The sequence below is a fragment of the Motacilla alba genome, unplaced genomic scaffold, assembly GCF_015832195.1.
Source record: "Motacilla alba alba isolate MOTALB_02 unplaced genomic scaffold, Motacilla_alba_V1.0_pri HiC_scaffold_28, whole genome shotgun sequence".
Taxonomy (NCBI): domain Eukaryota; kingdom Metazoa; phylum Chordata; class Aves; order Passeriformes; family Motacillidae; genus Motacilla; species Motacilla alba.
Window position 1 is genome coordinate 4,888,756 of NW_024037374.1, and position 27,855 is coordinate 4,916,610.

Here is a 27,855-nt window from a genome sequence, read left to right on the forward strand (position 1 = left end):
ACCTGGGCCACAACAACCCCAGCAGCGCTCCAGGCTGGGGACAGAGTGGCTGGTCAGTGGCCAGGCAGAAAGGGACCTGGGGGCACTGATGGACAGGGGGCTGGACATGAGCCAGCAGTGTGCCCAGGTGGCCAAGAAGGCCAATGGCTCCTGGCCTGGCTCAGGAATGGTGTGGCCAGCAGGAGCAGGGCAGTGATTCTTCCCCTGTGCTCGGCACTGGTGAGGCCACAGCTCGAGTGCTGGGTCCAGTTCTGGGCCCCCCAGTTTAGGAAGGACATGGAGGGGCTGGAGCGTGTCCAGAGAAGGGCAACAAGGCTGGTGAGGGGTCTGGAACACAAGTCCTGTGAGGAGAAGCTGAGGGAGCTGGGCTTGTTTATCCTGGAGAAGAGGAGGCTCAGGGAGACAAGGTGGTGTCAGGGCACAGGTTGGACTTGATGATCTCCAAGGTCTTTTCCAACCTTGCTCATTCTGTGACTCTCTGGAACCACCCTTGGAGCAGTGGCAGGATGAGCCCTGGGCCTCCTCTTCAGAAGCTCCAGCAGCCCAGGTCCCTCAGCTTCTCCTGCCAGCCCCAAAGCCCATCCTGTCAGTGCTGCAGAGCCTCTGCAGCCCCTCCTCATTGCCCGGAACAGGGAGCCCCACAGGCAGACACAGCAGCCCAGATGTGCCCCTGGCCTGGGGTGCCTCTGGCAAGGGAGCAGCACCAGGCACTGCAGGAGCCTGCAGACAATTCCTGCAGCACTTGGAGGATGATCCTGCTCCCCAAGGGACGTTCCCCTGGTGCCAAGTCAGGAACTGCAATGGGGACTGGGGCCAGAGAGGAAAGGGCAAACAGGGATGGGCTGTTTGCAGGGGAGGGGACAGGGGTGGGCAATAGGAAGAAATCTGGATCAGGGAAGAGGAGAGAAAGCAAAGGTGAAGCAAAGGAAATGTCTGCAGTGGGACAGAAAACTCCCAGCTCATGGGAACAAACTTTTTGGCTGACTGCAGAGGCCACGACAAAGCTGAGTGCTTTCCCTGCCATCCCCCAGCCCTTCCTGGCCCCAGGGGCTGATGGCATTTGTCCTCCCTCAGGTTCATGTCCCCACACCAACAGCATGGGGGTGCTCCCGCCTGCTGTGTGCAATGCAAACAGGGGCTCCTGAGCCAGTGCTGCCGTGCCTGTGCCTGCAAGGATGCAGCACCTCTGGGAGCTGGGGGAGAGGCCAGGGCTGCAGAGGGGGGATGTTGTTGGCAGCTCCATGAGGATGCTCTGGGACGCTGCCCCGGGCTGTCCAGCGCACTGGGGATGGATCAGCCCCTGCTCTGCTGCTCCTTCCCGTCTGCCCCAGGGCCCTTGCAGAGCCCCAGCCATGCTGTTTGCCCCCAGCCTGCCCACGGCCACCCTGGAGCTGCTCACGGGGCTTTTCCGTGCTGAGCCTTGGCCTGGGCGTGTTCTTGAGAGAGCCTGGGCAAGGAGCCTGGAGCCCCCAGGCCTGGCCTGAGGCGTCAGCGCTGCCCCAGCAGTGCCCATGGCCTGTCCCTGCTGCAGCCCCGGCACTGCCACCCCCAGCACTGTGCCCGGCCCCGAGAGCACTCAGGCCCTACAGCAACACCAGGGCCACCAGGGCAGCGGGGCAGGGCCACGGGAGCAGCGCTGGCAGCACCAAGTGCTGCTGCTGCTGGGCACAGCTGCTGTGCCAGCACTGATCTGCCCCCAGCTCTGCACACAGACATTGCTGCTGCAGCTCCAGAGAAGGGAACAAAAGAGGCATCTCTGCTGAAATAATTGTTTAGAGATCCTTTATTTCACTTGAAGCCATCAAGGGCACAGCTCCTCATTGACACAGTAAGGGGCCACAGCTAATGTTTAGAGACACAAATTGTGAAATGGTACAAACAATGGCTTTTATTTGCGGGCAGTATTAAAAAACTAAAATCAAATAAAAAAATCAAACCAGCAACCAAACCAACAAGTACTGTCAAAGATGACTTTTATTATGCAAGTGATTTGCAAAAACTGTCAACCAATTCACTGTTTCTGAAATCTTCCAGTTATCAGTGTCCACACTGCAGCCTTGAGCTCCTGGTTCCTCAGGCTGTAGATGAGGGGGTTCAGGGCTGGAGGCACCACCGAGTACAGAACTGACAGGGCCAGATCCAGGGATGGGGAGGAGATGGAGGGGGGCTTCAGGGAGGCAAATGTGCCAGTGCTGATAAACAGGGAGAGCACGGCCAGGTGAGGGAGGCAGGTGGAAAAGGCTTTGTGCCGTCCCTGCTCAGAGGGGATCCTCAGCACAGCCCTGAAGATCTGCACATAGGAGAAAACAATGAACACAAAACAAGCGAAAACTAAATATATGGAAAACACAAGAAACCAAGCTTCCCTGAGGTAGGATTTGGAGCAGGAGAGCTTGAGGATCTGTGGGATTTCACAGAAGAACTGGCCCAGGGCATTGCCATGGCACAGGGGCAAGGAAAATGTATTGGCCGTGTGCAGCAGAGCATTGAGAAAGGCACTGGCCCAGGCAGCTGCTGCCATGTGGGCACAAGCTCTGCTGCCCAGGAGGGCCCCGTAGTGCAGGGGTTTGCAGATGGACACGTAGCGGTCGTAGCACATGACGGTCAAAAGGGAAAATTCTGCTGAGATGAAGAACATAAAGAAAAATACCTGTGCAGCACATCCTGAGTAGGAGATGGTGCTGGTGTCCCAGAGGGAATTGTGCATGGCTTTGGGGACAGTGGTGCAGATGGAGCCCAGGTCAGTGAGGGCCAGGTTGAGCAGGAAGAAGAACATGGGCGTGTGCAGGTGGTGGCCGCAGGCTACGGCGCTGATGATGAGGCCGTTGCCCAGGAGGGCAGCCAGGGAGATGCTGAGGAAGAGGCAGAAGTGCAGGAGCTGCAGCTGCCACGTGTCTGCCAATGGCAGCAGGAGGAAGTGGCTGATGGAGCTGCTGTTGGACATTTCTTGACTCTGGGCATTGTGAACTGATGAAAGAAGAGACTGACAAACTGAGACCAACCTCTTTGAGTCAATCCTATGTAGTTTTTTAGGAACTCCTGCCAAACTACTTCTCTTTCTGTGTGGGAATTTCACTAAACAGTTTTTTTTTTTTGAGCTTGGATTCATGTTCCGGAGTTCCTGCCCCATCTTCAGCATTGCTCTCAGTCTGAACAAGGGGGAGCCCAGAGGGAAAACAGGCCTCCCTGTGCCACAGTGCAGTCAGACCTGCTGATCCCCACACAGGTGCCCTTTGCTGATTACACCTCCCTCTGTTTCAGGGTGATCAAACTTCAAGCATGCTTGAAAAATAAAGTGGAGTTTTTAAAGACTCCAGTTTCAAAGACAATTTCTCTAAGCCCTTCTCTCTTTCCCTGTGCACCTGAACAGGAAGGGATATCCAGGGTTGGTCTGGCTCCCTGCTGCCTGGACTTGTGCCTACAGGGAGCTGTTTCTCCCTATCCAAACCCTGTCCCTGGCAGTGCTGCCAGAGCCCAGCCCAGCCCTGGGGGCTCAGCTCTGCCCTGCAGACCCCTCCCAGCACAGGGCACTGCCCAGGGGCATCTCCCTGGCAGCAGGGCCTGAAGGGCAGGGCAGACAAACAGAGATGCTGCAAGCCAAGGTGCTGCTGCTGCTGTCTGTAGGGAGAGGAGGCTGAGGAGGCACTTTCTGAGGGAGATCTGAGGCACATCTGCTGATGCCCAGGCTGACAGAGCAGGAGTCTCAGTGACACAGACAAAGCTGACAGCCCCTTTCCCTTCCCTTTAGGAGAAAGCTGAGAGCAGCCCTGGCCATGCAGCACCATCTCCAGAGCAGCAGGAATCTGCCCTGATGGGGGTCGCTCCTTCCACCTCCAGCTTCTCCCCTGCAGCGTCCATGGGGAGCTGCCAGGCAGGCTGAGAGCTGCCCCTGGCAGGTGGCACATGCCCTGGGCTGGCCAAGAGCCCTGAGGGCTGCAGGAGCTGCTCTGCAGGACAGCCCTGGGCAGCCCTGGCTGCAGCCCCAGCTTCACCCCCTGCAGCCATCCTGACACATCCCCCAGGCTGTGGGGTGTGCCAGCTTCAGGAGATCCCTCCAGGAGCACAGGGGATCTATCCCGGTATCCACATACTCACCATGTAGAGGGCTGTGGAGATCTTTCCCCAGGTGAAGTCTCAGCTCAATGTCTTCCCAATCCTGATTGCCTTCAGCCTGTCTCTGCCTGGCTCCTGTCCCCTCAGTGCCTGCAGGCAGAGCCCTCAGCCCTGCTGGGCTGGGAGAGGAGCTGGTCCTGGCAAGAGCTGTTCCTTTAAAGCTCAGCAGCACAGACACAGCACAAGGATTTTAATGAGCCTCTTGGGACTTTGGTGTTGTTTACATCAGACTCAGTCCCTGAGAGAGTCTTCAAAAAACTTCTCAAGAAATCAAAGTTAAATTGCAACTCCAAAGTTTCCTGAAGTTTTAATGGGTCCCACTGAGGAGGTTCCAGGTAGAGCAGAACACTGGAGGCAGTGATGAGAGCTGGGCACAAACAAGGCCAAGGTGTCTGTGGTGCTGAGCAAAGCTGGATGTGTTTGAGGAATGCAAAGGGCCAAGGCCTGAGCCCCAGCCCCTGGCCAGGCAGATGCTGTCCCTCCCTCCTTGCTCAGGGCTCTTCCCGGGATGGGCACTGCCATGTGGGGATGTGCAATGGCAAGGGCAGGAGCATGGGGCGGCCCCTGCCAGGCTGCTGAGCAGGGCCAAGGAGGCAATGAGGCCCCAGGCCTGCAAGGGTCACTTGTCTCCTGCTCCTGCCTCAGGCCCAGGGCCAGCAGCCATGGCCCAAGTGCTGCCCAGGTTGGCTCTGTCAGGGCCTTGCAGCTGCTGCCCATGCCTGTGCCCTGTGCAGCCCAGGCTGTGCCACGGTGTCCCTGCCCTGCGCCTCTGTCCCTGCAGGCTGTCCTCATGCCCCGGCTGCCCCACCTGGCTGGCCCCTTCCTTTGCTGACAGCTCTGCCTCCTGCCTGCCTCTGCCTGCCCACACAAAGCCTTGCGCTGACCCAGGCTCCTTCTGGGGGACGTGTTGCACCACAGCCCTGCCCTGGGAGGGAAATTTCTTTTTCATTATGTCCAGTCTAGGCCTCCCCAGCTGTATTTTAGTTTAATTTCTCTATCTGTCTTTTTCCAACTATGGGGAAAAACTTCACCTTTTCTGAATCCACCTTTCAATCCCTGCCTGGCCACTCCTGTTCTATCCTCAGTCTCTTCACAACTGAGCCCTGGGCTCTCAGCCTCCATATATGGGTCATGTTCTTGAGGCCTGCAAACCCCAGCCTGGGAGATCTTTGGGCCCTCTCCAAGGTGCTTTCAGATGAAAACATTCTGCTCATAGTCTAAGAAAATCATCAGAGGCCAAGGCCAGGCAGAGCTGTCTGTCCTGGCAGCTTTTGTCTGGGAGCAATCCTGGGATAGATGGAATTTTAGCAGCCTAATTCCAATTTCTGCCATGGGCCCTGGACAAGAAGGCCGGTTCTTTTCCATAGGAAGGAAGGAACAAGGTCCCGGTGCTTCCGGGGCAGATGAGATGTGATCACCAGAGGCCAAGGCCAGCCAGAGCTGGCAGGTTTTTGTCTGCAACATACCCTTGCATGCAAGAAATTTTTTAGAGCAAGTACCAATTCTGTCCATGGTTGTCGGAAAAGAGGGGAAATTCTTTTACACAGGGAGGAAAGCATGGAGCCCCAGTGGTTCATGGCAGATGAGAGGCAGCCCTTGACATTCCAAGATCAGCCGGACCTGTCAGGTCCCCCCTGGGAGGCCAAATCAGCCAGATCTGTTCCATGTTCCCCTCATTCCATGGGGCCCCACAATGTCCCAGTGGCCCCTTGATTCCATGAGGCCCTGAGGTGTCACAATGGCCCCTTGGTTCCACAAGGCCTTGAAGGGTCTTAATGGTCTCCATGGTTCCACGAGGCCCCACAGTGTCAGAGTGGTCTCTTGGTTCCATGAAGCCCTGCGGTGTCACCGTGGCCCCAAAGTGTCACAATGGTCTCCATGGTTCCACCAGGTCCTCACAGTGTCACCATGGTCTCCATAGGGAGGAAACAACCGAGCCCCAGTGTTCCAGGGGCAGATGGGCAGCAGCCACCAAAGGCCATGGGCAGCCAGATTAGACAGTGCTGGTAGATTTTTTTCTGGGAGCCATCCTTGGATATTGGGAATTTTAGGGGTGGAATACCAGTTTCAGACATGGCTGCCTGGAGGAGAAGGACAATTCTTTTTAATAGGAAGGAAAGCATGGAACACCGGTGTTTCAGGTCCAGACGAAAGGCGGCCATCAGAGGCCAAGGCCTGCCCAAACTCTCTCCTGGTACCTTTTGTCTGATAGGAACCTTTGGATATCGGGAATTTTGCGGGTGGAATCCCAATTTTGGCCATTTCTGCATTGATAAGACGGATGGCTCTTTCCATAGCTGGGAAAGCACATAGCCCAAGTGTTTCAGAGGCAGAAGCAAAAAGAGAAGGCCCCTGAGAGGCAAAGTCCGCCACACCTGTTTATCCTGGCAGCTTTCCTCACGGAGGAATCCTTGGACATACAGAATGTGGGAGGTGGAATCTCAGTTGTGACCATGGGCACCTGGTTGAGATGGATGGTTTTTCCATATGAAAGAAAAGTGTGAAGTCCAAGTGCTTTGGAAGAAGATGAGAGGTGGCCACCCATAGGCCACCTGTCTCTCCTTTCACCTGTCACCTTTCCTCTGGGGGAAATCCTTGGACATATGGAATTTTGGAGGTGGAATCTCAGTTTTGGCCATGGCCACCTGGATAGGAAGAAGAGTTCTTTTCTCTAGGATGGAAAGCACAGAACCCCAGTGTTTCAAAGGCACATGAGAGACAGCTCTTTGGAAACCAAGGCCTGCCAGACTTGCCAGTCATGGCAGCTTTTGTCTGGGAGAATTCCTTGGATACAGGGAATTCTGGAGGTGGATTCTCATCTTCAGCCATGGACACCTGAAGCTGAAAGAGGTTTTTTCCCCATGAGAAAGAAAAGCACGTGGTCCCAGTGTTTGAAGGGCAGATGAGAGGTGGGCCCTGGGTGGCCAAATGTCCTGGGTTAAGTGTGTATTCTATTTGCCATCTGTTCCAGGTGGGGCAGTTATCTTCTGTTAATTGGGCAGTTTTCTTTATCTCTTCCACTACCAATCCTCCCTCCAGGGAGAAATCTTCTGTTAATGGGCCATTGAGTGTCACTGCATGACTGATCACAATTACAGCATCCCATTGTGAGATCCTCTGTCCAGAGAGAGGAGCCAAGCATTCCTACCTGGATGTCATCAGAGATTTTGGAGCACCAAAGCTGCCTTTTCCTGCTGGATTCCCAGAGGAAGACCAGGCCTAGCTACATCACCTCTGGATCTTCAGAGGAAGACTCCACCCTTGTACAGGATCACTGTTCCAACAGAACCACACCTGTCACTGCAGGAGGGCTGCACTCACCATTTAATGGGACTGCTACCAACACCCTGACCAACAGGCTGTCAGGTTGTATTCTGACTCTGTCAGTGCTTTTGGTTTGTTTGTACTATTGATTTGTATTTTTTCATTTTCCTAGTAAAGAACTGTTACTCCTATTCCCATATTTTTGCCTGGGAGCCTTTTAATTTCAAAATTATAATAATTCAGAGGGAGGGGGTTTCCATTTTCCATTTCATGGGAGGCTCCTGAAATCCCCAACCAAAGATACCTGTCTTTTCAAAGCAAGACAGATTTTGGTGCCCAATGGTGGGGCCCGAGGGCATCAAGAAAACAAGGGTGAAGAAAGGAGTAACAGTTCTTGAGTAACCTAATTTTTGTGTGCTGCTATAGAAACCTCCTTAAGTGTCTCCATGTGGTCCAGCTTACCTTGGTTTGGGGGGCTTGTGGTCATGGCTGTATTTCTCCCATCTGCAGGTCCTTATCTAAACATGGGTCCTATAACTAAGGCTACTGTAACTGTAATCCAGTTTGTTTTATGGCTTAATTATGTGAGGATTTCATGGATTTGTAACTGCCTCTGGAAGGCAGGCACATGGATTCAGAGCTATCACACACTGACTGTATGGTTTTGGGGTTATTTTAGTAATGGTACTTAATGTGAGGAAATGACACCGGGGGAAATTTTCTCCCAGCCCTTTAACCATCTCTTTGGGTGTGCCCCAGCAGTTTTCAAAGGGTTCAGATCCACTCTAAATGCTAATGATATCATACAGCGGTTGGTGTTGCTGATAGGCTTGTTCTATTTAGCATTCAGAGAGAAGGCAAGATTAACCTGGATAACCACCCTGACCAGACCTAATCACCAACCCCAGAGACCAGGGATGCTGCTGCCCCAGAGCCTGACCCTGCCCCTCAGCCCACCTCAGAAATGAACCACCCAGACTGGGTGGGGGTTCTGGTGGAGGAGATAGGCCAGATGCTGAAGGAGTTCATTTCCCCAGCTGGTGAGAAGCCCTCTCCCTGCCTCAAAGAGGGAGAGTCTGATGGTGCAGCAGCGGAACCCACAGATGTTACAACTGTCCAGGTTCCAGCAGAACCGCAAGGGCAGTCACAGCCAGCAGCAGTTGTCCCTGTGGAAACAAGGAGGTCTAAGATGAAATCAGAGCACCCAGATTAGGGTAAGAAAGGAGGGCCCTCACAACCTGCAGGGGAGCCAATGGTTGAGATCATCACTGAGTCCCTGACGTACGAAAGTCTCCATAATCTGCATAAAGACATTGTACGACGAGGACATGAGGCTTACACCGCCTGGTTACTCTGCATCTGGGACCTCATGGCTACAGGCGTGCTAATGGATGGTGGTGAGGCAAGGAATTTGGAGCCCTTGACCCAGGACTTGGGTATGAATCAGATTTTTGTAAGGGAGTCAGGGTCCCTTTCCCTCTGGGAGTGGCTTTTAATGAGTGTCAGAGTGAGCTTTGTCCATAGGGAGAGAATGCAGGAGCACCACCATAGAATGTGCTGGAAATCCTTGAGGAAGGGATCCAACAGCTGAGAGAATTGGCAGTATTGGAGGTACTCTTTGGGAGGGATGGACAGCATGCTATGACCCCAAGAAGGTCAGATGCACAGGGCAAATGAGGAGTCTGGAAATCTAGGGCCATCTCAATACACCACCTTCACTGCAATGACTGATGCCAATAACAACCGAGAGGCAGTGGGTTCTGTTGCCAACAAGGTTAGAAATGATGAGAGTATGATCAATGGCCCGATGCAGGCTCGTGTCTCTGCTGTGATTAAGAGCCTCCAAGAGGATATGAAGGAGGAGGTGAGGAAGAACAGCTCCCATATGGCACCAGTGCAAGTCACAGGCCCCAAAGTCAGAGCCCAATGTCCCCCAGCTAGACAGAGAGGGTACACCCCATGAGCTGACCTGTGGCTCTTCCTGCGTGACCATGGGCAAGACATGGGAAAGTGGGGTAGGAAACCCACTTCTGTCCTGGCAGCACAGGTGTGTCAACTCAAGGAGGGAAACACTAACCGAGGGAGTTCCTCCAAAATGAAAGTAGCGTCAGCCTCCCATGACTGAGCTTCTGGATATTATAGAAACAAGGATGATCTCTCGGATCACCTTCAAGGAACCTCTACCATGTATGCTCAGGAAGGAAAGAATAACCAGGGCTAGAGGGGCCCTGCCTCCAGCCAGGAAGAGACATGGGAAAACCGGGTCTTTTGGATGGTGTGGATCCAATGCCCTGGCGCAGCAGAGCCACAAAAATATGACACCTTAGTTGATACTGGTGTGCAGTGTACCCTAATACCACTGGGACATGTAGGGGCAGAACCTGTTTCCATTGCCAGGGTGACAGAGGGATGGCAGCAATTGACCCTGTTGGGAGCTGAGGTGAGCCTGACTGGGAAGGAGCAGCAGAAACATCCTATTGTGACTGGCCCAGAGGCCCCGTGTAGTCTGGGGATCGACTTCCTCCGTAACGGGTGTTACAAAGACCCAAAAGGACTCTGGTGGGCTTTTGCAACAGCTGCTGTTGAAGCAGAGGACATTAAGCAATTAAACACCTTGCCTGGACTATCAGAAAACCCATCTGCAGTAGGACTCCTGCAGAAGGAAGAGCAGCGATTGCCAATTGCCACTTGACAGTGCACCACTGGTGGTATTGAATTGAGATACTGTAGTCCAAAACCACAAAATGATCCGTGAGCTGGAGAGCCAAGGGGTGGTCAGCAAAACCCACCCACCCTTCAACAGCCCCATCTGGCCTGTGCACAAGTCTGACAGAGAATGGAGATTGACTGTGGACTATCGTGCCTTGAATGAAATGACTCCACCGCTGAGCGCTGCTGTGCTGGACATGCTGGAACTCCAGTACGAGCTATAGTCCAAGGCAGCAAAGTGTTGTGGTCAGGGTTTGTGTTAGCCCAGTTTTCAGTTTTGTAATCTGGGTTCTCTGATAATGGTTGCTTCTGAAGTCCTCCCTATGTTGTTCCAAGTTGGTTTCTCCCCAAGTTGTATCCACCCCTGATGTAAACCACTCCCCTTTCTCCTTCCTTTTGCTCTTATTGGAACTGGCTCTGTAAACTACTCCCCTCACTCCTCCCCTAGGGTTATCCCATTGGCTAGCTGTTTGTAGCCACCCACCAGTTTTGGCCTTATAGAAACCACTGCAGAGCTGTGCTCTTTCTCTTTTTCTTCTGAATCTCTGGATGAAAGACCTGGAATATCAGGCGGAGAGCATCTGTCAACTTTTTTACTTTTCTCCCTGACGCTGGTAAAGCTACTCCCACTGTAGAGCCGCAGCTCTGAAGTTATTCTCCTGGTGAATTTAACCTGGAGTTGTTCCATACACCTTGGCATGGCTGCTGGTGTTCCAAAAGAGCTGGCCAAAGACTCCAGTGGTTGCGTCAGCAAAATGCTTTGCCACTATTGATGATGCCAAGACGTTTTTCTCCATTCCTCTGGCAGCAGAATGCAGGCCTCAGTTTGCTTTCACCTGGAGGGGCGTGCAGTACACCTGGAACCAACTGCGCCAGGGGTGGAAGCACAGCCCCACCCACCATGGACTGATCCAGCCTGCACTGCAAAAGGATGAAGCTCCAGAACACCTGCAGACATCAATGACATCATTGTGTGGGGAACACGGCAATGGAAGTATTTGAGAAAGGAGAGAGGATCATCCAGATTCTCCTGAAAGTCAGCTTCACCATCAAGAAGAGCAAAGTCAAAAGACCTGCCCGAGAGATCCAGTTCCTGAGAGTAAAGTAGCGAGATGGACGGTGTAAGATTCCCACTGAGGTAATGAATAAAATCACTGCAATGTGTCCACTGACCAGCAAGAAAGGAACACAAGCTTTCCTAAACAGTGTAAGTTTCTAGAAAATACACATTCCTGAGTCCAGCCAGATTTTGAGCCCTCTCTCCCTGGTCACCCGCAAGATGAATGATTTCCACTGGGGCCCTGAACAGCAAGAAGCCTTTTCCCAGATCAAGCAGGAGATCAATCATGCAGTAGCCCTTGGCCCAGTCAGAATGGAACCAGAGGTGAAGAATGTGCTCTACTCCACAGCCAAGAACAATAGTTTGTCCTGAAGCCTTTAGCAGAAATTGCTTGGGGAGACTCAAGGCCGACTACTGAGAATCTGGAGCCAAACTTACAGAAGGTCCAAAGCCAACTGCACTCCCACAAGAGAAGGAAATCTTGGCTGCCTGTGAAGGAGTTCAAGCCACCTCATCAGAGGTGATTGGCACGGAAGTACAACTCCTCCTGACACCCCGACTACCAGTGGTAGAGTAGGTGTTTAAAAGAAAAGTTCCCTCTACCCACCATGCCACCAATGCCACATGGAGCAAGTGGATTGCCCTCATCACACAGCACGCCCATCCGTACTAGAAACCGGAATTGCCCTGGTGTTGAGAGTTTTTTGCAGGATGATGGACATATGCAACTGTAAGACTCTGCCCAAAATTGCTGTCTCATCTGCCTCACGATCGTCGTGAAAAAAAATGAGACCACCAAAAGAGGATCCTGTTTCTGACATCCTGGTTTGGTGGGGCTTGCCAGGGCCCCGGGACTGGAACTTGAGTTATTGTTCACAGGTGCGTTTGTCCACCTCATGCTACACTGCTCCCAGTGAAAGGACAAGGGGCACCTTGACCTTCCTTCGCCTGCATCGCTCTGTGACAACGGCCTGGAGTTTTCCACCCCCAAGCCTGGCTGGACTCTCTTCTGGAATGACCCTTTGGTGGTCTCCACAGAAGACTCTTCATCTACTGTACAACCACCGTGACAGATGGACTGAGATGGGAGAAGCCACTCCCTCCAAGCCCGAGACATGAAACCCCTATATGGAAAAGACTCCTTTTCTCCCCAAGGACTGAAACCTCTAACCTGGGGGGAGGAGGGCAGTGTGTGTGGGGGAGAACAGCTGATCAAACGGAGATGTTTGCCTGCAGGTAGTGGCCACTGAACCAAGAAAACAATGGCTCTCCCCCACTGCTGACCAGATGAGATCATAAGATTATTGTATCTTTTCCCGCCTCCTTCCCAACTTTCAATAGAAAATTCTAATAAAAACCCCTCGAGTCAGCTAGCTAACTTGAGATCTCCCCCAACGTGAAGGCGACTCCTCGACTGGACATCGACTGGACCTCAACGAATTACATCGCCTCTACGTTGGTAGATATACCTATCCTTTCTTTCTTTTCCTTTTCTTTCCTGCAGGGTTTCTTTCTCTTTCTCTCTCTCTCTCTCACTCTCTCTCTTCCCCAGTCCCCTCCAAAGCATTTTGCCGTTGTTGTTTGCTGATCATTCAATAAAGTACACTGATTTTGATTGTTGCTGCAGACCCCCTTGGCGTGTTGGTGTTTTGTACCCTGAGATCAGATAACGAACCATCACAATCCTGTCCGTGAGGGCAGATCATGACAGCAACAAATGCACAATCCAGCTTTCATAGAAACTGAGTAAGGTCACAATGCTCTTGAAGGTCACGAAAGAAGAAGAACACGCTCGGAAGCAGACAGTTCAGGATGCAAAGGCAGACAAGAAAACTGCTGCGAGACACATGAAGAAGGAAGACTAACTAAAATTAACAGAAATATTAAAATGCATGCGTAGAAGGATTAAACCAATCATGAATTAGCTTGAGGCATGAACAATAGAAAACAGTAGAAATACAGCTTGCTTTTTGTAATAAATCAGCTTCACTTGATTATATTGATCATGGCGTGATGTCCCGTTACTGATCCTCCTCACCCTGGGATTTTAGGAACAATTACAAACTGGCCGGAAGGGGAAAAGTTTAATCTCACTGATGAAAAAGAAGAGAAAGTGACACGTGCTGAAGAAGCTCCACCAAGCAACCAACAACCAGCAAAAGAAACACAATACGCTCTTTTCACTGACAGCTCCTGTCGCATTGTAGGGATGAACCAGAAGTAGAAAGCAGCCACATAGAACCCCACATGACAGGTCACAGAAGCTACTGAGAGAGAGAGTAGATCAAGCCAACTTGCTGAACTCAAAGCTGCTCAGTTGGCCCTAGACATTGCTAAAAGAAAGAAGTAACCAAAAATATACCTTTATACTGATTTGTAGATAGCAACCGATGCTCCGTGGGGTTGGCTAGAAAGGTAGGAAAAAACTAACGAGCAGCATAAGGGAAAACCAGTCTGAGCTGCTGATAAACAGAAGGACATTGCCACTCAAGTAGAGAAGCTACCTGTGAAAGCTCGCCATATAGATACCCATGTCCCCAAAAGTCAGGCTCCTAAAGAACACCAGAAGAACCAACAAGCAGATCAAGCAACAAAGATAAAAGTATCAAAGATAGACTTAGATTAGCAACACAAGAGAGAGTTATTCCTATCTCAATAGACTCATGATACCTCAGGTCATCAGGGCAGAGATGCCACCTAGAATTGGGCATGAGACCGAGGGGTGGATCTGACCATGGACAGCATTTCTCAGGTTAGCCATGACTGTCAGACGTGTGCTGCCATCAAACAGGCCAAGTGGGTGAAGCCCCTATGGTATGGTGCATGGTGGCCCAAATGTAAGTATGGGGAGTGCTGGCAGATTGACTACATCCCACTGCCCCAGACACGCCAAGGCACGAGCTACGTGCTCATCCCAGCCTGGCAGTGCCACCGAGGAGGTGATGGAGAACACAGAGCCAGGCTCTTCACCTGGGGGCCTGGTAGGAGACAAAAAACAGTGGTTGGAAGGGGAAAGAGGGGACGTTCAAGCAGGACAGGAGGAGTTGAAATGAGTCAGGCTGGTTTCAGCATTTCCTCAACACCAAAAGCAGCCTGACCCCCTTCTCCATCCACCACTGACAGATTTGCCAATCAGGAATTGTTCAGGCTGGTTTACCCCCACTCCAGGATGAGCATCCTGATACAACAACTTAATTGTGTTTATTTCTATCACAGAGCCATGTTTGTCTAAAATTAATTTTAGTATGGAAATCACTGGTGGATGGTGGACTCATCAGACACTGCTGGGACATTGCACATAGCTCAGGGAAGAGCATGATCAGTATTAAATTGTTTTGTGTTCATTATGTCTGTTGGCCATGAAGATAAACTTCCTGTGCCTCTGAGTGTCACCAGTTCCTGGCACCCAAAGGACACAAACCTGATGAGTTCTGGTTCCCACTCCAGCGGTGGCACTTGCAGCTCCCTCCACACCCAGAGCAGAGCTGCCTTGTCCCTGAAAGTCCCTGGCAATGCAGGCATGAAGGAAATAGGACAGGCTGTGGGGATCAGGGGCAGGGCATGGCCAGGGATTTGGGGTGGTTGTGAGCCCAGGGCAGGACACGGCCCTTGGCCTTGGTGAACCTCATCCCATTGTCCTGGGCCCATGGCTCCAGCCTGTCCAGATCCCTCTGCAGAGCTTCCTGCCCTCCAGCACAGCCACACTCCCAGCCAGCTTGGGCTCACCTGGGAACTGACTGAGGGTGCCCTCGATGGCCTCGTCCAGATCAGCACTAAAGAGATTTCACTGACCTGGCCCCAGGCCTGAGCCCTGGGGACACCCCTGGGTGTGACTCCATTCCCCAGCTGCTCTGAGTGCCAGGGGTTGGATGAGGGAAATGGTGGGGTCGGGATAGGGAGAAAATGTGATTGATTGTCAGCCATGAAGGGACTTGATTTTCATATCTGTTCAGAATGCATTAGGAGGGGTTGGGGATCAATATCAACTGGGGATTGCTGATATCAATCTAGAAACAGGAAAAGAAAACTAAACAGGACAAAACAATTCTCCCTTCATTGTTTTCAATAGAGTTGATTCACTTTGAACACACTTACTGAAATCTGTCTAATTGACCACAGAATAGTCAAAGACTTGAATTATTCCCATGGGCTTGTCTTGTTTGGGTGTTTGGAACAAGTGTTAATGAGCCTTTGTCACTGAATTTTTCAACTGAAGAGCTCAAGAAAGAAGAAGTCTCTGGAAAAGTAAAATTCATAGTGGAACCTCAAAGTTGCTGAGGCTCCATCCTCATCAGAGGAGGAATGAACAGAAATGGGCACAGCTTTGTGGCTGCCCCAGCTTTGGCATGGGCACTGGGCCTGGAGCAGGAGCAGCTCTTGAGGGCCCCAAGGCCGGGGCTCTTGTGCTGCCCTGGGCAGATGGGATGGCAGCAGGGGCTGCAGAGCTCTCAGGATCTCCTGCAGAGGAGAGCAGGGCAGCCAGGGAGCCTCCTTTCCCTTGGCCAGGCCCGTTCCCCCATGCTGGGGCTGAGTCCTGTGGCAGCTGCAGCTGCTGCTGTGCCCTTGAGAGGGGCTGAGGCCGTGGGGCCAGTGCCCAGAGCAGCCTGGGCTGAGCAGAGCTGTGGGGCCAGAGCCGGCTGGGCTGGGCTGGGGAGAGGCCCTTGGTGCTGCCCAGAGCTCAGGGCAGCTGGCAGAGCTTGCAGGGAGCTGGGCTGGGCTCAGAGAGCCTGGCACAGAAACCATCAGTGTCCATCTCAGCCTGGCTGAGCGTGCAGGGGCCAGGAAGAGCACCCCAGGGTCTGCAAGTTCTCTGTGTGGGAGCTGAGCTTGTGAGCCCTTGAGCCCTGCCAAGAGCTGGGGCTGCACCTGCAGCTCCAGAGGAGATGGGACAGATGGGAGCAGAGAGAAATAATTCCTGCTGCATTCTTTCTTCTGTTTGCTTGTGCAGGTCGTCTGGATCCATATGTAGAGAAGGTGTTTTGTGTCAGATAAAGCTGGGATAAGAATAATATTTTTCAGCTGAAAATAATATTTCATGCATAATACATAATTAGAAAAACAAAAGGCAGATATGATCAGAAGAGCATCTGAGTTTTTCAGAGGAGGAGACACTCATTGATGTTCCAGTAGTCAAAGCTGTTCAAACACTTATCTCAGGGCTTCCTTGAGATGAGAGATGACCACCAGAGGCCAAGGCCAGCCAGAGCTCTCTGTCCTGGCAGCTTTTGTCTGGGAGAACCCCTGCATACAGGGAATTTTTCAGGGGGAATATCAATTTCAGCCACGGGCAGCTGGAATGAGGGATGGTTCTTTTCCATAGGAAGGAAAGCACAGAGCCCAGTCCACCAGAGGCTGATGAGAGGCAGCCCTCAACATTCCAAGTTCAGCTGGACCTGTCAGGTGGCCCCTGGGAGGCCAAACCAGCCAGAGCTGTTCCATGTCCCTTTGGTTAGATGAGGCCCTGCAGGGTCACAATGTTCTCCTTGCTTCTCTAGTGTCACAATGGCCCCGTGCTTCCATGGGGCCCTGCAGGGTCACAATGGTCTCCATGATTCCACGAGGCCCTGCAATGCAACAATGGCCTCTTGGTTCCACCAAGCCCTGCTGCTTCACACTGGCCCCTTGGGACCATGCGGCCCAGCAGGGCCACAGTGATGTCCTTGGTGCCACGAGGCCCCACAGTGTCACCATGGTCTCCACAGAAAGGAAACCACGGAGTCCCAGTGTTTCAGGGGCTGATGAACTGCAGTCAACAGAGGCCAAGTCCAGACAGACCTGCCTGTTCTGGCAGATTTGTCTGGGAGCAACCCTTGGATGTTTGAAATGTTGCATGTGGAATGCCAATTTCAGCCATTTATGCCTGGAGGAGAATGCCAGTTCTTTTCCATAGAAAGGAAAGCATGGAGTTTGGAGTTTGGAAGGCAGGTGAGAGCCGGCCCTCAGGAGGCCCAGGCCAGCCAGACCTGTCTGTAATGGCAGCTTTTGTACAGGAGCAATCTTTGGATACAGGACTTTTGGAGGTGGAATCCCAATTGCAGCCATGGGCACCTGGAGAAGAAGGATGGTTCCTTTCCATAAGAACTAAAGGGTGGAGCCCCAGTTTTTCAGGGCAGAAGAGAGGCGACCACCAGAGGCCAAGGCGAGCCAGACCTGTCTGTCCTGGCAGCATTTGTCTGGAACAAACCCTTGCATATAGGAATTTTGGAGGACAAGTAGCATTTTTGGCCTGTGCTGGAGGGAAGGTTCCTTTCCATAGGAAAGAAAGTTCAGAGCCCCATTGTACGAGGGCAGGTGAGACCCATCTCCAAAGAAGACAAAGTAAACCAGACTTTTTGTTAATGGCAGCTTTCGTCTGGGAGCAATCCGTGGATATTGGGAATTTTGGAGACAGTATCCCATTTTGGCCATGGATGTTTGAATGAGAAGGGCAGCTCTTTTCCATTTGAAGGAAAGCCCAGAGCCCCAGGGTTTCAGGGGCACATGAGAAGAGACCCTTGACATGTCCAGTGCAGTTGGACCAGTCAGGCCAAGGCAACCAGACCTGCTCCCTGTTCCCTTGGATTCATGGGGCCCTGCAGTGTCACAGTGGTGGTGTCATATTGGATCCTTGGTTCCATGAGGCCCAGATGTGTCACACTGGCCTCTTGTTTCCATGGGGCTCCATAGTGTCACAATGGTCCCTTGCTTCCATGAGGCCTTGCAGTGTCACAGGGGTCTCCTTGGTGCTGCAGTGTCAAAATGGATCCCTGGTTCCATGTGGACTCACAATGTCAGAAGGGTCTCCTTGGTTCCATGAGGCCCTGCAGAGCCCCTTGATTCAACGAGGCCTCCAAGTGTCATCATGGCCTCCAGGATTCCATGAGGCCCCACAGTGTCCCAATGGAGCTTTGGTTCCATGGGGTCCTGCACTGTTCCATGGATCCTTAGTTCAATGAGACCCTGCAGTGTCACACTGGACTCCTTGGTTCCATGGTGCCTCACAGTGTGACAACTGCCCCTTGGCCTGGCAAGACTCCATAGTGTCACAATGGCTCCCTGCTTCCATAAGGCCTGGCAGTGCCACAACAGACCATTGGTTTCATGGAGCCCCACAATGTCACTAAGGTCCCCTTGGTTCCACAAGGCTCTGAAGTGTCACAATGGCCCTTTGGTTTCACAAGGCCTCCAAGTGTAAAATTGGCCTCCATGGTTCCATGAGACCCTGCTATGTCACAATGGCCCCTTGGTTCCATGATGCCCCATAGTGTCACAATGGCATCCATGGTTCCATGGCGTCAGAATGGACCCTTCATCCCATGGACACCCACAGTGTTCACTGCAGTCCCCTTGGTTCCACAGGGCCCCACAGTGGAACAATGGACTCTTGGTTCCATGAGGTTCCTCACTCACAATGGTCTCCTTGGATCCGCAGTGGCACAGCGGCCCCCTGGCTCCATGTGGCCACGCTGTGTCACAATGGCTCATGGTTACATGAGGCCACACAGTTTAACAACTAACCCTTGGTTCCATGAGGCCTTGCTGTGTCACAATGGACTGCTGGTTCCATGAGCTTTCACACTGCCAACAGCAGTCTCCTTGGTTCTGCAGTGTCACCATGGTCCCTTTGTTCCATGAGGTTCCGCAGTAGAACACGGTCACCTTGGCTCCGTGAGGTTCTGCAGTGTCACAATGGACCCATGGTTCCACGAGGCCTTGCTGTGTCAGAATGGCCCCTTGGTTCCAAGAGGTTTCTCAGGGTCACAATGGTCTCCTTGGATCCGCAGGATCACAATGGACCATTGGGTCAATGTGGCCCCAGTGTGCCAAAATGGATTTTGGTTCCATGGGGTTCTGCTGTGTCACAATGGACCCTTTGTTCCATGGGTTTGCACAGTGTCACAGCTGACTCCTTGGTTCTGTGAGGCCCCGATGTCAACAAATCTCTGAGATAGCAGAATAAAGTTCCTGAACACTAATTTGCTATTTCAGAGGGTATCATTTATTCAGGCCTGAGGTCTAGTGAGGGATAACTCCTAACCTTACATGGACATGTAATTCTACCAGGGTGTTGCTTATATACAGTCACTAAATGCCAATTACAATTCACCCATTTCCATAAAACACAGCCCAAGTTCCCAGATTCAGTCCTTGTTTTCTCTGTCCCTGCACCCTGGAGCCAGATGTCTTCTTCTTCTCTTCCAACCATCCTTGCTGGGAAAGCAGCCCCTGCATGCCTTGTTCCTGTGCTGAAAGGTCACAGGCAGGGTAAAAATGGAATGAAGCCTTTTGGTATCAGCCCAAGGCTTTGTGTGGGCAGGCAGAGGCAGGCAGGAGGCAGAGCTGTCAGCAAAGGAAGGGGCCAGCCAGGTGGGGCAGCCGGGGCATGAGGACAGCCTGCAGGGACAGAGGCGCAGGGCAGGGACACCGTGGCACAGCCTGGGCTGCACAGGGCACAGGCATGGGCAGCAGCTGCAAGGCCCTGACAGAGCCAACCTGGGCAGCACTTGGGCCATGGCTGCTGGCCCTGGGCCTGAGGCAGGAGCAGGAGACAAGTGACCCTTGCAGGCCTGGGGCCTCATTGCCTCCTTGGCCCTGCTCAGCAGCCTGGCAGGGGCCGCCCCATGCTCCTGCCCTTGCCATTGCACATCCCCACATGGCAGTGCCCATCCCGGGAAGAGCCCTGAGCAAGGAGGGAGGGACAGCATCTGCCTGGCCAGGGGCTGGGGCTCAGGCCTTGGCCCTTTGCATTCCTGAAACACAGCCAGCTTTGCTCAGCACCACAGACACCTTGGCCTTGTTTGTCCCCAGCTGCCATCACTGCCTCCAGTGTTCTGCTCTAACTGGAACCTGGGGACACTTTCTCAGTCGTGTCCCTCAGTGGGACCCATTAAAACTTCAAGAAATTTCACTGTTTCAATTTAACTTTGAGTTCTTGAGAAGTTTTTTGAAGACTCTCTCAGGGACTGAGTCTGATGAAAACAACTCCAAAGCCCAGAGAGGGTCATTAAAGTTTCCCTAGTCCAGTGATGGAGAAAGATCTCAAAGAGTTTGTCAGAAATACACATTTCTATTTCAAAATATGTATTTTATCACATTTCTCTTCAGATCAGAGGCGATTGCAGCATTCTGTGATTGATATTGACCCAGGGCCTCTCCTCAGGAGCTCTGGCCTGCTCACAGAAGCTGTGCCTTGAGCTCTGACCCAGTGTGCACAACCTTGCTCCACATTCCCCAGCCCCATCCTGTCTGTCCTCCCTCCCCTGGCACCTGCTGTGCTTGGAGAGCTGGCTGCACTCAGGCTAAGAGGGCTTTTCCCTTGTTGTAGTTTTGAAGCAATCTGAAACTCCTGAGTTTGCCCACTGCAAACAGACACACTCCTCAGGTGTGTGCCAGCCCAAGGTGCCCCCAAAGCACTGCAGAGCTGCCCTGGGCCAGCTGTGAGGGTGGATCATCAGCCCAACCTGCACTGGGCACTGCAAGGGGCTGTGGCCATGGGCACTGCCCTGACCCCACTGCTGGGTTTGGCTGCCACGGCAACTGTGAGACATTAAACTGTGCTTGGAAACACTGGGCAGGACTGGGACATACTGGGGAACACTGGGAACGCTGTGGGAGACACTGGGACAGACTGGGAGTGACACTGGGGAGGACTGGGACAACCTGGGAACACGAGGAATGGTAAGGGGGAATCTGGGTGGACTGCAAGGGTAAACACTGGGACATACTGGAAGTGATATTGGGAGTTATACTGGGGTAAACTGGGGACACTGGGAACCCACTGGAGAAGACTGAGGGGAACAGGAAGGGACTGGGAATGAAGTCAGGTGTATTGGCAGGGACTGGAGGGGCGCTGGCGTTGTACTGTGCTTTACCGGGGATGAACTGGGCTGTGCTGGGAGGGACTGGAGGAGGGTGAATGTGCGCTTCCCGCCGCCACCGCCTCCTTTTGTTTGAGGCTCCCGCCAATCAGCGCCCGCAGCCAATCAGCGCCGGGATCAGGGCCTCGGGGGCGGGGCTTAGGCCGGGCGACCTATGTTTGGGTTCTCGCATACAACTCCCGTCATGCCCCGCGGGTCTGATTGAGCACCATTGGAGCCGGGACTACAGCGCCCGTCATGCCCCGCGCTCCACAGACCGCCCCCCCCACCCCCGGGTATCCGCCCCCCATCTGTCCCATAAGTGTCCCCCAGACCCTCCAGGATCCCTCAGTGCACCTCAGCGCCCGTTCGGGACCTCCCAAAAGCGTCCCCGGATCCCCTGAGTGCTCCCAACCCCACAGATGCCGGGTACAGCCACTTCTGGGAATTCATCTCTTCTCATCCCCCGCGGCCCCAGAGCCCCTCATAACACTGTCCCGCGCCTAAAACTCCTGCCGTGCTCCGTGCTCTAAAGTGCCCGATTGGAGGTCTCCGAGTTCCCCTCAAAGAGTCCCGAACCGTTTACGTTCCCTCTGAGGGCCTCAAGTCGCGGCTCGGACGCAAAAGTGTCCCCCAAGAGCCTTCCCGGACCCCCAAACGGCGCGTTCCATCCACTTCCGGGACTACAGCTCCCATCATGCTCCGCGGCGCACGCACAGCGCTATTCCAGCCGGGACTTCATCTCCCATCACGCCCCGCGCCCCACCGAGAGCCATTGCAGCTGCGCCTCGAACTCCCGTGATGCTCCGCGGCCCCGTTCAACCGTATCACACCCGCGCCTCCAACTCCCATCACCCCCCGCGCCCCAGCGAGCCCCGTTCGAGCCCCCCAAGGGCCCGCCCGGACCCCGAAGGGCCCCAAATTCCCCTCCCTGACCTCCAAGGGCCCCCCTGGACCCCCAAGGGCTCCCTCGGACCCCGAACTGTCCCTCAGCATCCCTGAGTGCCCCTCCAAGTGCCCACCCGGCTGCCCCAAGTGTCCTCCAGAGCCTCAAGTTCTCTCTGAATTCCCTCCCCAGACTCAAAACTGCCCCAAGTGTGCCCCAGAAATGTCTCCAGGGACCCTAAGGTGGCTCCTTCTACCCGATAAAGTGATAAAAAGATGACTAAATTACTAAAAATAGGATAATTAGAATAAAGAAAAGAAATCAATAGCAAATACTGGTCAATGAATGAATGAAGGGAATTGTGTTACTTGGAACCAATGGCAAATAATTTTTTTTGTTCCTAAAAAATGTATCTTTTTGTAAATATAAATAATAAAATCATGAGATAAAAAGACACAATATTTTAAATAAGAAGAATATAAATTCAAAAATAATTTATTATTATATTCCATGTACATGGAAAAATGCATAATTGTTTTTCATGTTTTTGGATGTCAGTCTCAGGTGGGCAATGTCAGACATGGTGAGGCTGGGGGTGAGGAGCAGGTTGTCCAAACAGGCTCAGCCTGCAAGGGGCTCATTCTTGTCCATGCCCAGACCTCCTAAGGAGACATTGAGTATCAAGATCACTTGATGAATGTTTCTGCCATCTCTTCAGTGAACTGGAAAGTCGAAACATATTCCCTTGAATGAAACCAAAAATCATTGAAATCTTTCTCCTGAACAGAACTCCAAACGGACTCCAATCACTGCACAAGCCCTGGAGACTGCAAGACAATGGAAGGAAGACCAAGAGCTCCTGAGGGCTTTCTGTACTTTAATCAGCCCCACGGTGGATTTGGGGCCGGGTCCAGGAGCCTCAGGCACTGAGAGAAGGATGAAGAAGCCGCTCAAGGAGTCAGCAGCAAAACTCCAAGTCCCCTGGAGCACGGCTGGGCCCCAGGGAGGGCAGGGAGTGCCAAAGGCTCCCCAGGGACTGCTGAGAGCAGATCCTTGAGGCCAGGACTGCAGGGAGCCCAAGGCTGTGAGCAGGGAGCTGCAATGCTGAGCAGGGCCTGGCTTGGCTGCAGGAAGCAGAAAGGCCAAGCCCTGAGCCCAGCCTGGGCCAGCAGGGCCTGTCCCTCACGGGTGGCTCGGGGCTCTTTGTGGGGCAGGGGATGTGAGGGGCAGCAAGGACAATGCCATCAACCTGCAGCCCCTGCCAGCCTCCCCAGGGAGGCCGAGGGAGAGCCAAAGTGCAGCCCCTGGCAGGAAAGTTCCTCCTGCGGGGCCTCCAGAGGCGCTGCCCGAGCCCAGGGGACAAAGGCCTGGGTGCCTGTGCCCTGCCAGCCCTGCCCAGCCCTGGGCCATGTGTCCTGCAGGCTGTGCCCCCTGTGCGTGCTGCTCCTGTGCCCTGGCCGGCTGCACTCGCCCATCTCGCTGTGCCCAGCATTTCTCAGCCAGCGTTTCTGTGCCCTCCCTGGGCTCCCTGCACCCAGCGCTGCCGGCTCCTGGCACACAGAGCCAGGCCATGGCCCAGCCTCACGCTGCGACACCTCGAGCACCAACATTCTACCCTGGCAGGGACTTTTCTTTCTCCTCAGCTCCAGGCTGAACCTTCCAAGCTGCACTTTGGGCAGGTTTCCTGCAATTGCCACTCCCAAGGAAAGCTCAGTCTGCTGCTGGTCACAAACAGAGAAGGGCTGGTGGGGGATCAGTGGTGGTCAGAGGCTGTTTGGGGCACAGTGACCATGAAATTACTGAGTTTCTAAATATTCTTTTAAAATAATTTTTTCTGTGAAAGAAGGAGGGGCATCAACAAATCCTCTACACTGAATGCACAGAGAGCAGACTTTGGCCTTTTGAGGATGCTGATTTGACAAGTACCAAATCAGGTGCTGATTTTTTTAGGGGAAAGAGCCCTTAAAAACAACAGATTTGAGGAAGGATGGACACACTTAAAAAAATAAATCTTGAGGGAGCAAGAGCAGGCTGTCCCTGTGTGCTGAAAGATGACCCAGAATGGAAAACGACTGACCTGGCTGGGCATGGAGCTTTTTCCAGGAACTCAGGGGAAAAATTACGGTGCATCACCTTTGGACAGAGGCAAATAAGGAAATGTTTAAGGATATTGTTGGGTCATGGAAAAAGAAAATTAGAAAGGTGAAAGCTTGATTAGGGCTTCACATGGCCGCTTCTGTGAAGAATAATAAATATGTTTTTATAAATACATTATTGGCAAAAGGAGGGCTAAGGACAACCTCCATTCCTTATTGGGAGGCATATGGTTACCAAAAATAAGGAAAAGGCTGAGGTAATTAACCCCTTCTTTGCCTCAGTTTTCAAGAATAAGCCACGTCCTTAGGACAAGTGTTCTCCTGAGCTGGTGGATGGGCACAGGGAGCAGAACAGCCCCCTGGAATCCAGGAGGAAGCAGCTGGGGACCTGCTGAGCCACTCAGATGCTCTCAGGTGTCTCTGGGACCAGATGGGATCCATCCCAGGGGGATGAGGGAGCTGGTGGATGAGCACCACAAGCTGCTCTCCATCGTTTACCAGCAGTCCTGGCTCAGCGGGGAGGTCCCAGAGGACTGGAGGTGCCAGTGTGAGCCCATGTCCAAGAAGGGCTGGAAGGAGCATCTGGGGAACTCCAGGCCTGTCAGGCTGACCTCGGTGCCAGGCAAGGTGATGGAACAGATCACCCTGAGTGCCATCACAGGGCACCCACAGCACGGCTGAGGGATCAGAGCCAGCCAGCGTGGATTTCAATATCTGCACTGATGATCTGCATGAGGGGACTGAGTCCAGCATCAGCAAATCTGCAGATGACACCAAGCTGGGTGTGAGTGTGGATCTGCTGGAGGGCAGGAGGGCTCTGCAGAGGGACCTGGACAGGCTGGATCCAGGGCCCAAATCCAACCAGGTGAGGTTGAACATGACCAAGTGCCGGGTCCTGCGATTTGGCCACAACAACCCCTGCAGCGCTCCAGGCTGGGGACAGAGTGGCTGGACAGCAGCCAGGCAGAAAGGGACCAGGGGGCACTGATGGACAGCAGGCTGGACATGAGCCAGCAGTGTGCCCAGGTGGCCAAGAAGGCCAATGGCTGCTGGCCTGGCTCAGGAATGGTGTGGCCAGCAGGAGCAGGGCTTCTGTGCCAGCCCTGATCTGCCCCCAGCTCTGCACACAGACATTGCTGCTGCAGCTCCAGAGAAGGGAACAAGAGGAGGATCTCTGGTGAAAACTTTGCTCAGAGATCCTTTGTTTCATTTGAAGCCATCAAGAGCACAGCTCCTCATTGACACAGTCTGGGGCCACAGCAAAGGTGGAGAGAAACAAAATGAGAAATGGCATAAATAATTGCCGTTTTTGGGGACAATATTAAAAATCTAACACACGGGGAAAAAAAATCCACAACCAAACCAACAGGAACAATCAAAGATGACTTTTATTAGCAAGTGATTTGCAGAAACTGGCCAGCAGTTTAATGTTTCTGAAACCATCCAGTCATCAGTGTCCACACTGCAGCCTTGAGCTCCTGGTTCCTCAGGCTGTAGATGAGGGGGTTCAGGGCTGGAGGCACCACTGAGTACAGAACTGACACTGCCAGATCCAGAGATGGGAAAGACATGGAGGGTGGCTTCAGGTAGGCAAAAAATGAGGTGCTGACAAACAGGGTGACCACGGCCAGGTGAGGTAGGCAGGTGGAAAAGGCTTTGTGCCGTCCCTGCTCAGAGGGGATCCTCAGCACAGCCCTGAAGATCTGCACATAGGAGAAAACCATGAATACAAAACAGCCAAAATATAGAAGAGCATTTAGTACAATGAGCCCGAGTTCCCTGCGGTAGCATTTGGAGCAGGAGAGCTTGAGGATCTGAGGGATTTCACAGAAGAACTGGCCCAGGGCATTGCCCTGGCACAGGGGCAGGGAAAATGTATTGGCTGTGTGCAGCAGAGCAGTGAGAAAGCCACTGGCCCAGGCAGCTGCTGCCATGTGGGCACAAGCTCTGCTGCTCAGGAGGGTCCCGTAGTGCAGGGGTTTGCAGATGGACACGTAGCGGTCGTAGCACATGATGGTCAGGAGATAGTACTCTGCTGAGATAAAGAAAAGAAACAGAAACACCTGTGCAGCACATCCTGAGTAGGAGATGTCCCTGGTGTCCCAGAGGGAATTGTGCATGGCTTTGGGGACAGTGGTGCAGATGGAGCCCAGGTCGCTGAGGGCCAGGTTGAGCAGGAAGAAGAACATGGGCGTGTGCAGGTGGTGGCCGCAGGCTACGGCGCTGATGATGAGGCCGTTGCCCAGGAGGGCAGCCAGGGAGATGCCGAGGAAGAGGCAGAAGTGCAGGAGCTGCAGCTGCCGCGTGTCTGCCAATGGCAGCAGGAGGAAGTGGTTGATGGAGCTGCTGTTGGACATTTCTTCACTCTGGGCATCAAGCACTTTTGAAAGAAGACATTGACAAGCTGGGAAAAACTTCTTTGAGTCAGTCCTTTGTATTTTATTTGGAATCCCATCGAAATTATTTCTCTTCATGTGAGGGTTCTTTCTTAAATATTTTTCAGTTTTGGTTTGTGTTGTTGAGTTGCTTTTTTGTCTTTAGCATTGCTCTCAGCCTGAACACTGCAGAGCCCAGACAGTAAACAGGGCTCCCTGTGCCCCAGTGCAGGCAGACCTGCTGGGTCCCACACAGGTGTCCTTTGGTCATCACACCTCCCACTGTTTCAGGGTGATTGCACTTTAAATGCATTAAAAAAAAAAAAAAAAAAAAAAAAAAAGTGGAGTTTTTAAAGGGTATAGTTTCAAAGTCAATCTCTCAAAACTCTTCTCTCTTTCCCTGTGTACCTGAACAGGAAGGGATATGCAAGGGTTGGTCTGGCTCTCTGCTGCCTGGAGTTGTGCCTACTGGGAGCTGTTTCTCTCTATCCAAGCCTTGTCCCTGCCAGTGCTGCCTGAGCCCAGCCCAGCCCTGGGGGCTCAGCTCTGCCCTGCAGACCCCTCCCAGCACAGGGCACTGCCCAGGGGCATCTCCCTGGCAGCAGGGCCTGAAGGGCAGGGCAGACAAACAGAGATGCTGCAAGCCAAGGTGCTGCTGCTGCTGGCTGTAGGGAGAGGAGGCTGAGGAGGCACTTTCTGAGGGAGATCTGAGGCACATCTGCTGATGCCCAGGCTGACAGAGCAGGAGTCTCAGTGACACAGACAAAGCTAACAGCCCCTTTCCCTTCGCTTTAGGGGAAAGCTGAGAGCAGCCCTGGCCATGCAGCACCATCTCCAGAGCAGCAGGAATCTGCCCTGATGGGGGTGGCTCCTTCCACCTTCAGCTTCTCCCCTGAAGCGACCATGGGGAGCTGCCAGGCAGGCTGAGAGCTGTCCCTGGCAGGTGGCACATGCCCTGGGCTGGCCAAGAGCCCTGAGGGCTGCAGGAGCTGCTCTGCAGGACAGCCCTGGGCAGCCCTGGCTGCAGCCCCAGCTTCACCCCCTGCAGCCGTCCTGACACATCCCCCAGGCTGTGGGGTTTGCCACCTTCAGGAGATCCCTCCAGGAGCACAGGGGACATTGCCCTGCATCCACAGACTCACCATGTAGAGGGCTGTGGAGATCTTTCCCCAGGTGAAGTCTCAGCACAGTGTCTTCCCAATCCTGATTGCCTTCAGCCTGTCTCTGCCTGGCTCCTGTCCCCTCAGTGCCTGCAGGCAGAGCCCTCAGCCCTGCTGGGCTGGGAGAGGAGCTGGTCCTGGCAAGAGCTGTTCCTTTAAAGCTCAGCAGCACAGACACAGCACAAGGACTTTAATGAGCCTCTTGGGCTTTGCTGTTGTTTACATCAGACTCAGTCCCTGAGAGAGTCTTCAAAAAACTTCTCAAGAAATCAAAGTTAAATTGAAACTCCAAAGTTTCCTGAAGTTTTAATGGGTCCCACTGAGGAACACGACTGAGAAAGTGTCCCCAGGTTCCA

At 53.1% G+C, this 27,855-nt stretch overlaps 2 protein-coding genes across 3 annotated transcripts; both read right to left on the reverse strand.

The window, feature by feature from the left end:
* Positions 1–1,917: 1,917 nt before the first annotated feature.
* LOC119696427 (olfactory receptor 14I1-like) lies at positions 1,918–27,707 on the reverse strand. Of its 2 annotated transcripts, none has more exons than XM_038126162.1 (2): positions 27,482–27,707; positions 1,918–2,967 (listed from the first exon to the last, which is right to left on the reverse strand). In XM_038126162.1, the coding sequence occupies exon 2, from the start codon at positions 2,942–2,944 to the stop codon at positions 2,012–2,014; it is 933 nt and encodes a 310-aa protein (XP_037982090.1). In that variant the 5' UTR covers positions 2,945–2,967; positions 27,482–27,707; the 3' UTR covers positions 1,918–2,011. The 2 variants fall into 2 exon arrangements, with proteins under 2 accessions (XP_037982090.1, XP_037982089.1); XM_038126161.1 differs by lacking the exon at positions 27,482–27,707 and adding an exon at positions 4,096–4,405 and having other exon boundaries at positions 1,931–2,967.
* On the reverse strand, positions 25,380–26,634 carry LOC119696426 (olfactory receptor 14A16-like). Its single transcript, XM_038126160.1, has one exon. It carries the CDS (start codon positions 26,436–26,438, stop codon positions 25,389–25,391), a length of 1,050 nt encoding a protein of 349 aa, XP_037982088.1. The 5' UTR covers positions 26,439–26,634; the 3' UTR covers positions 25,380–25,388.
* Positions 27,708–27,855: the final 148 nt, after the last annotated feature.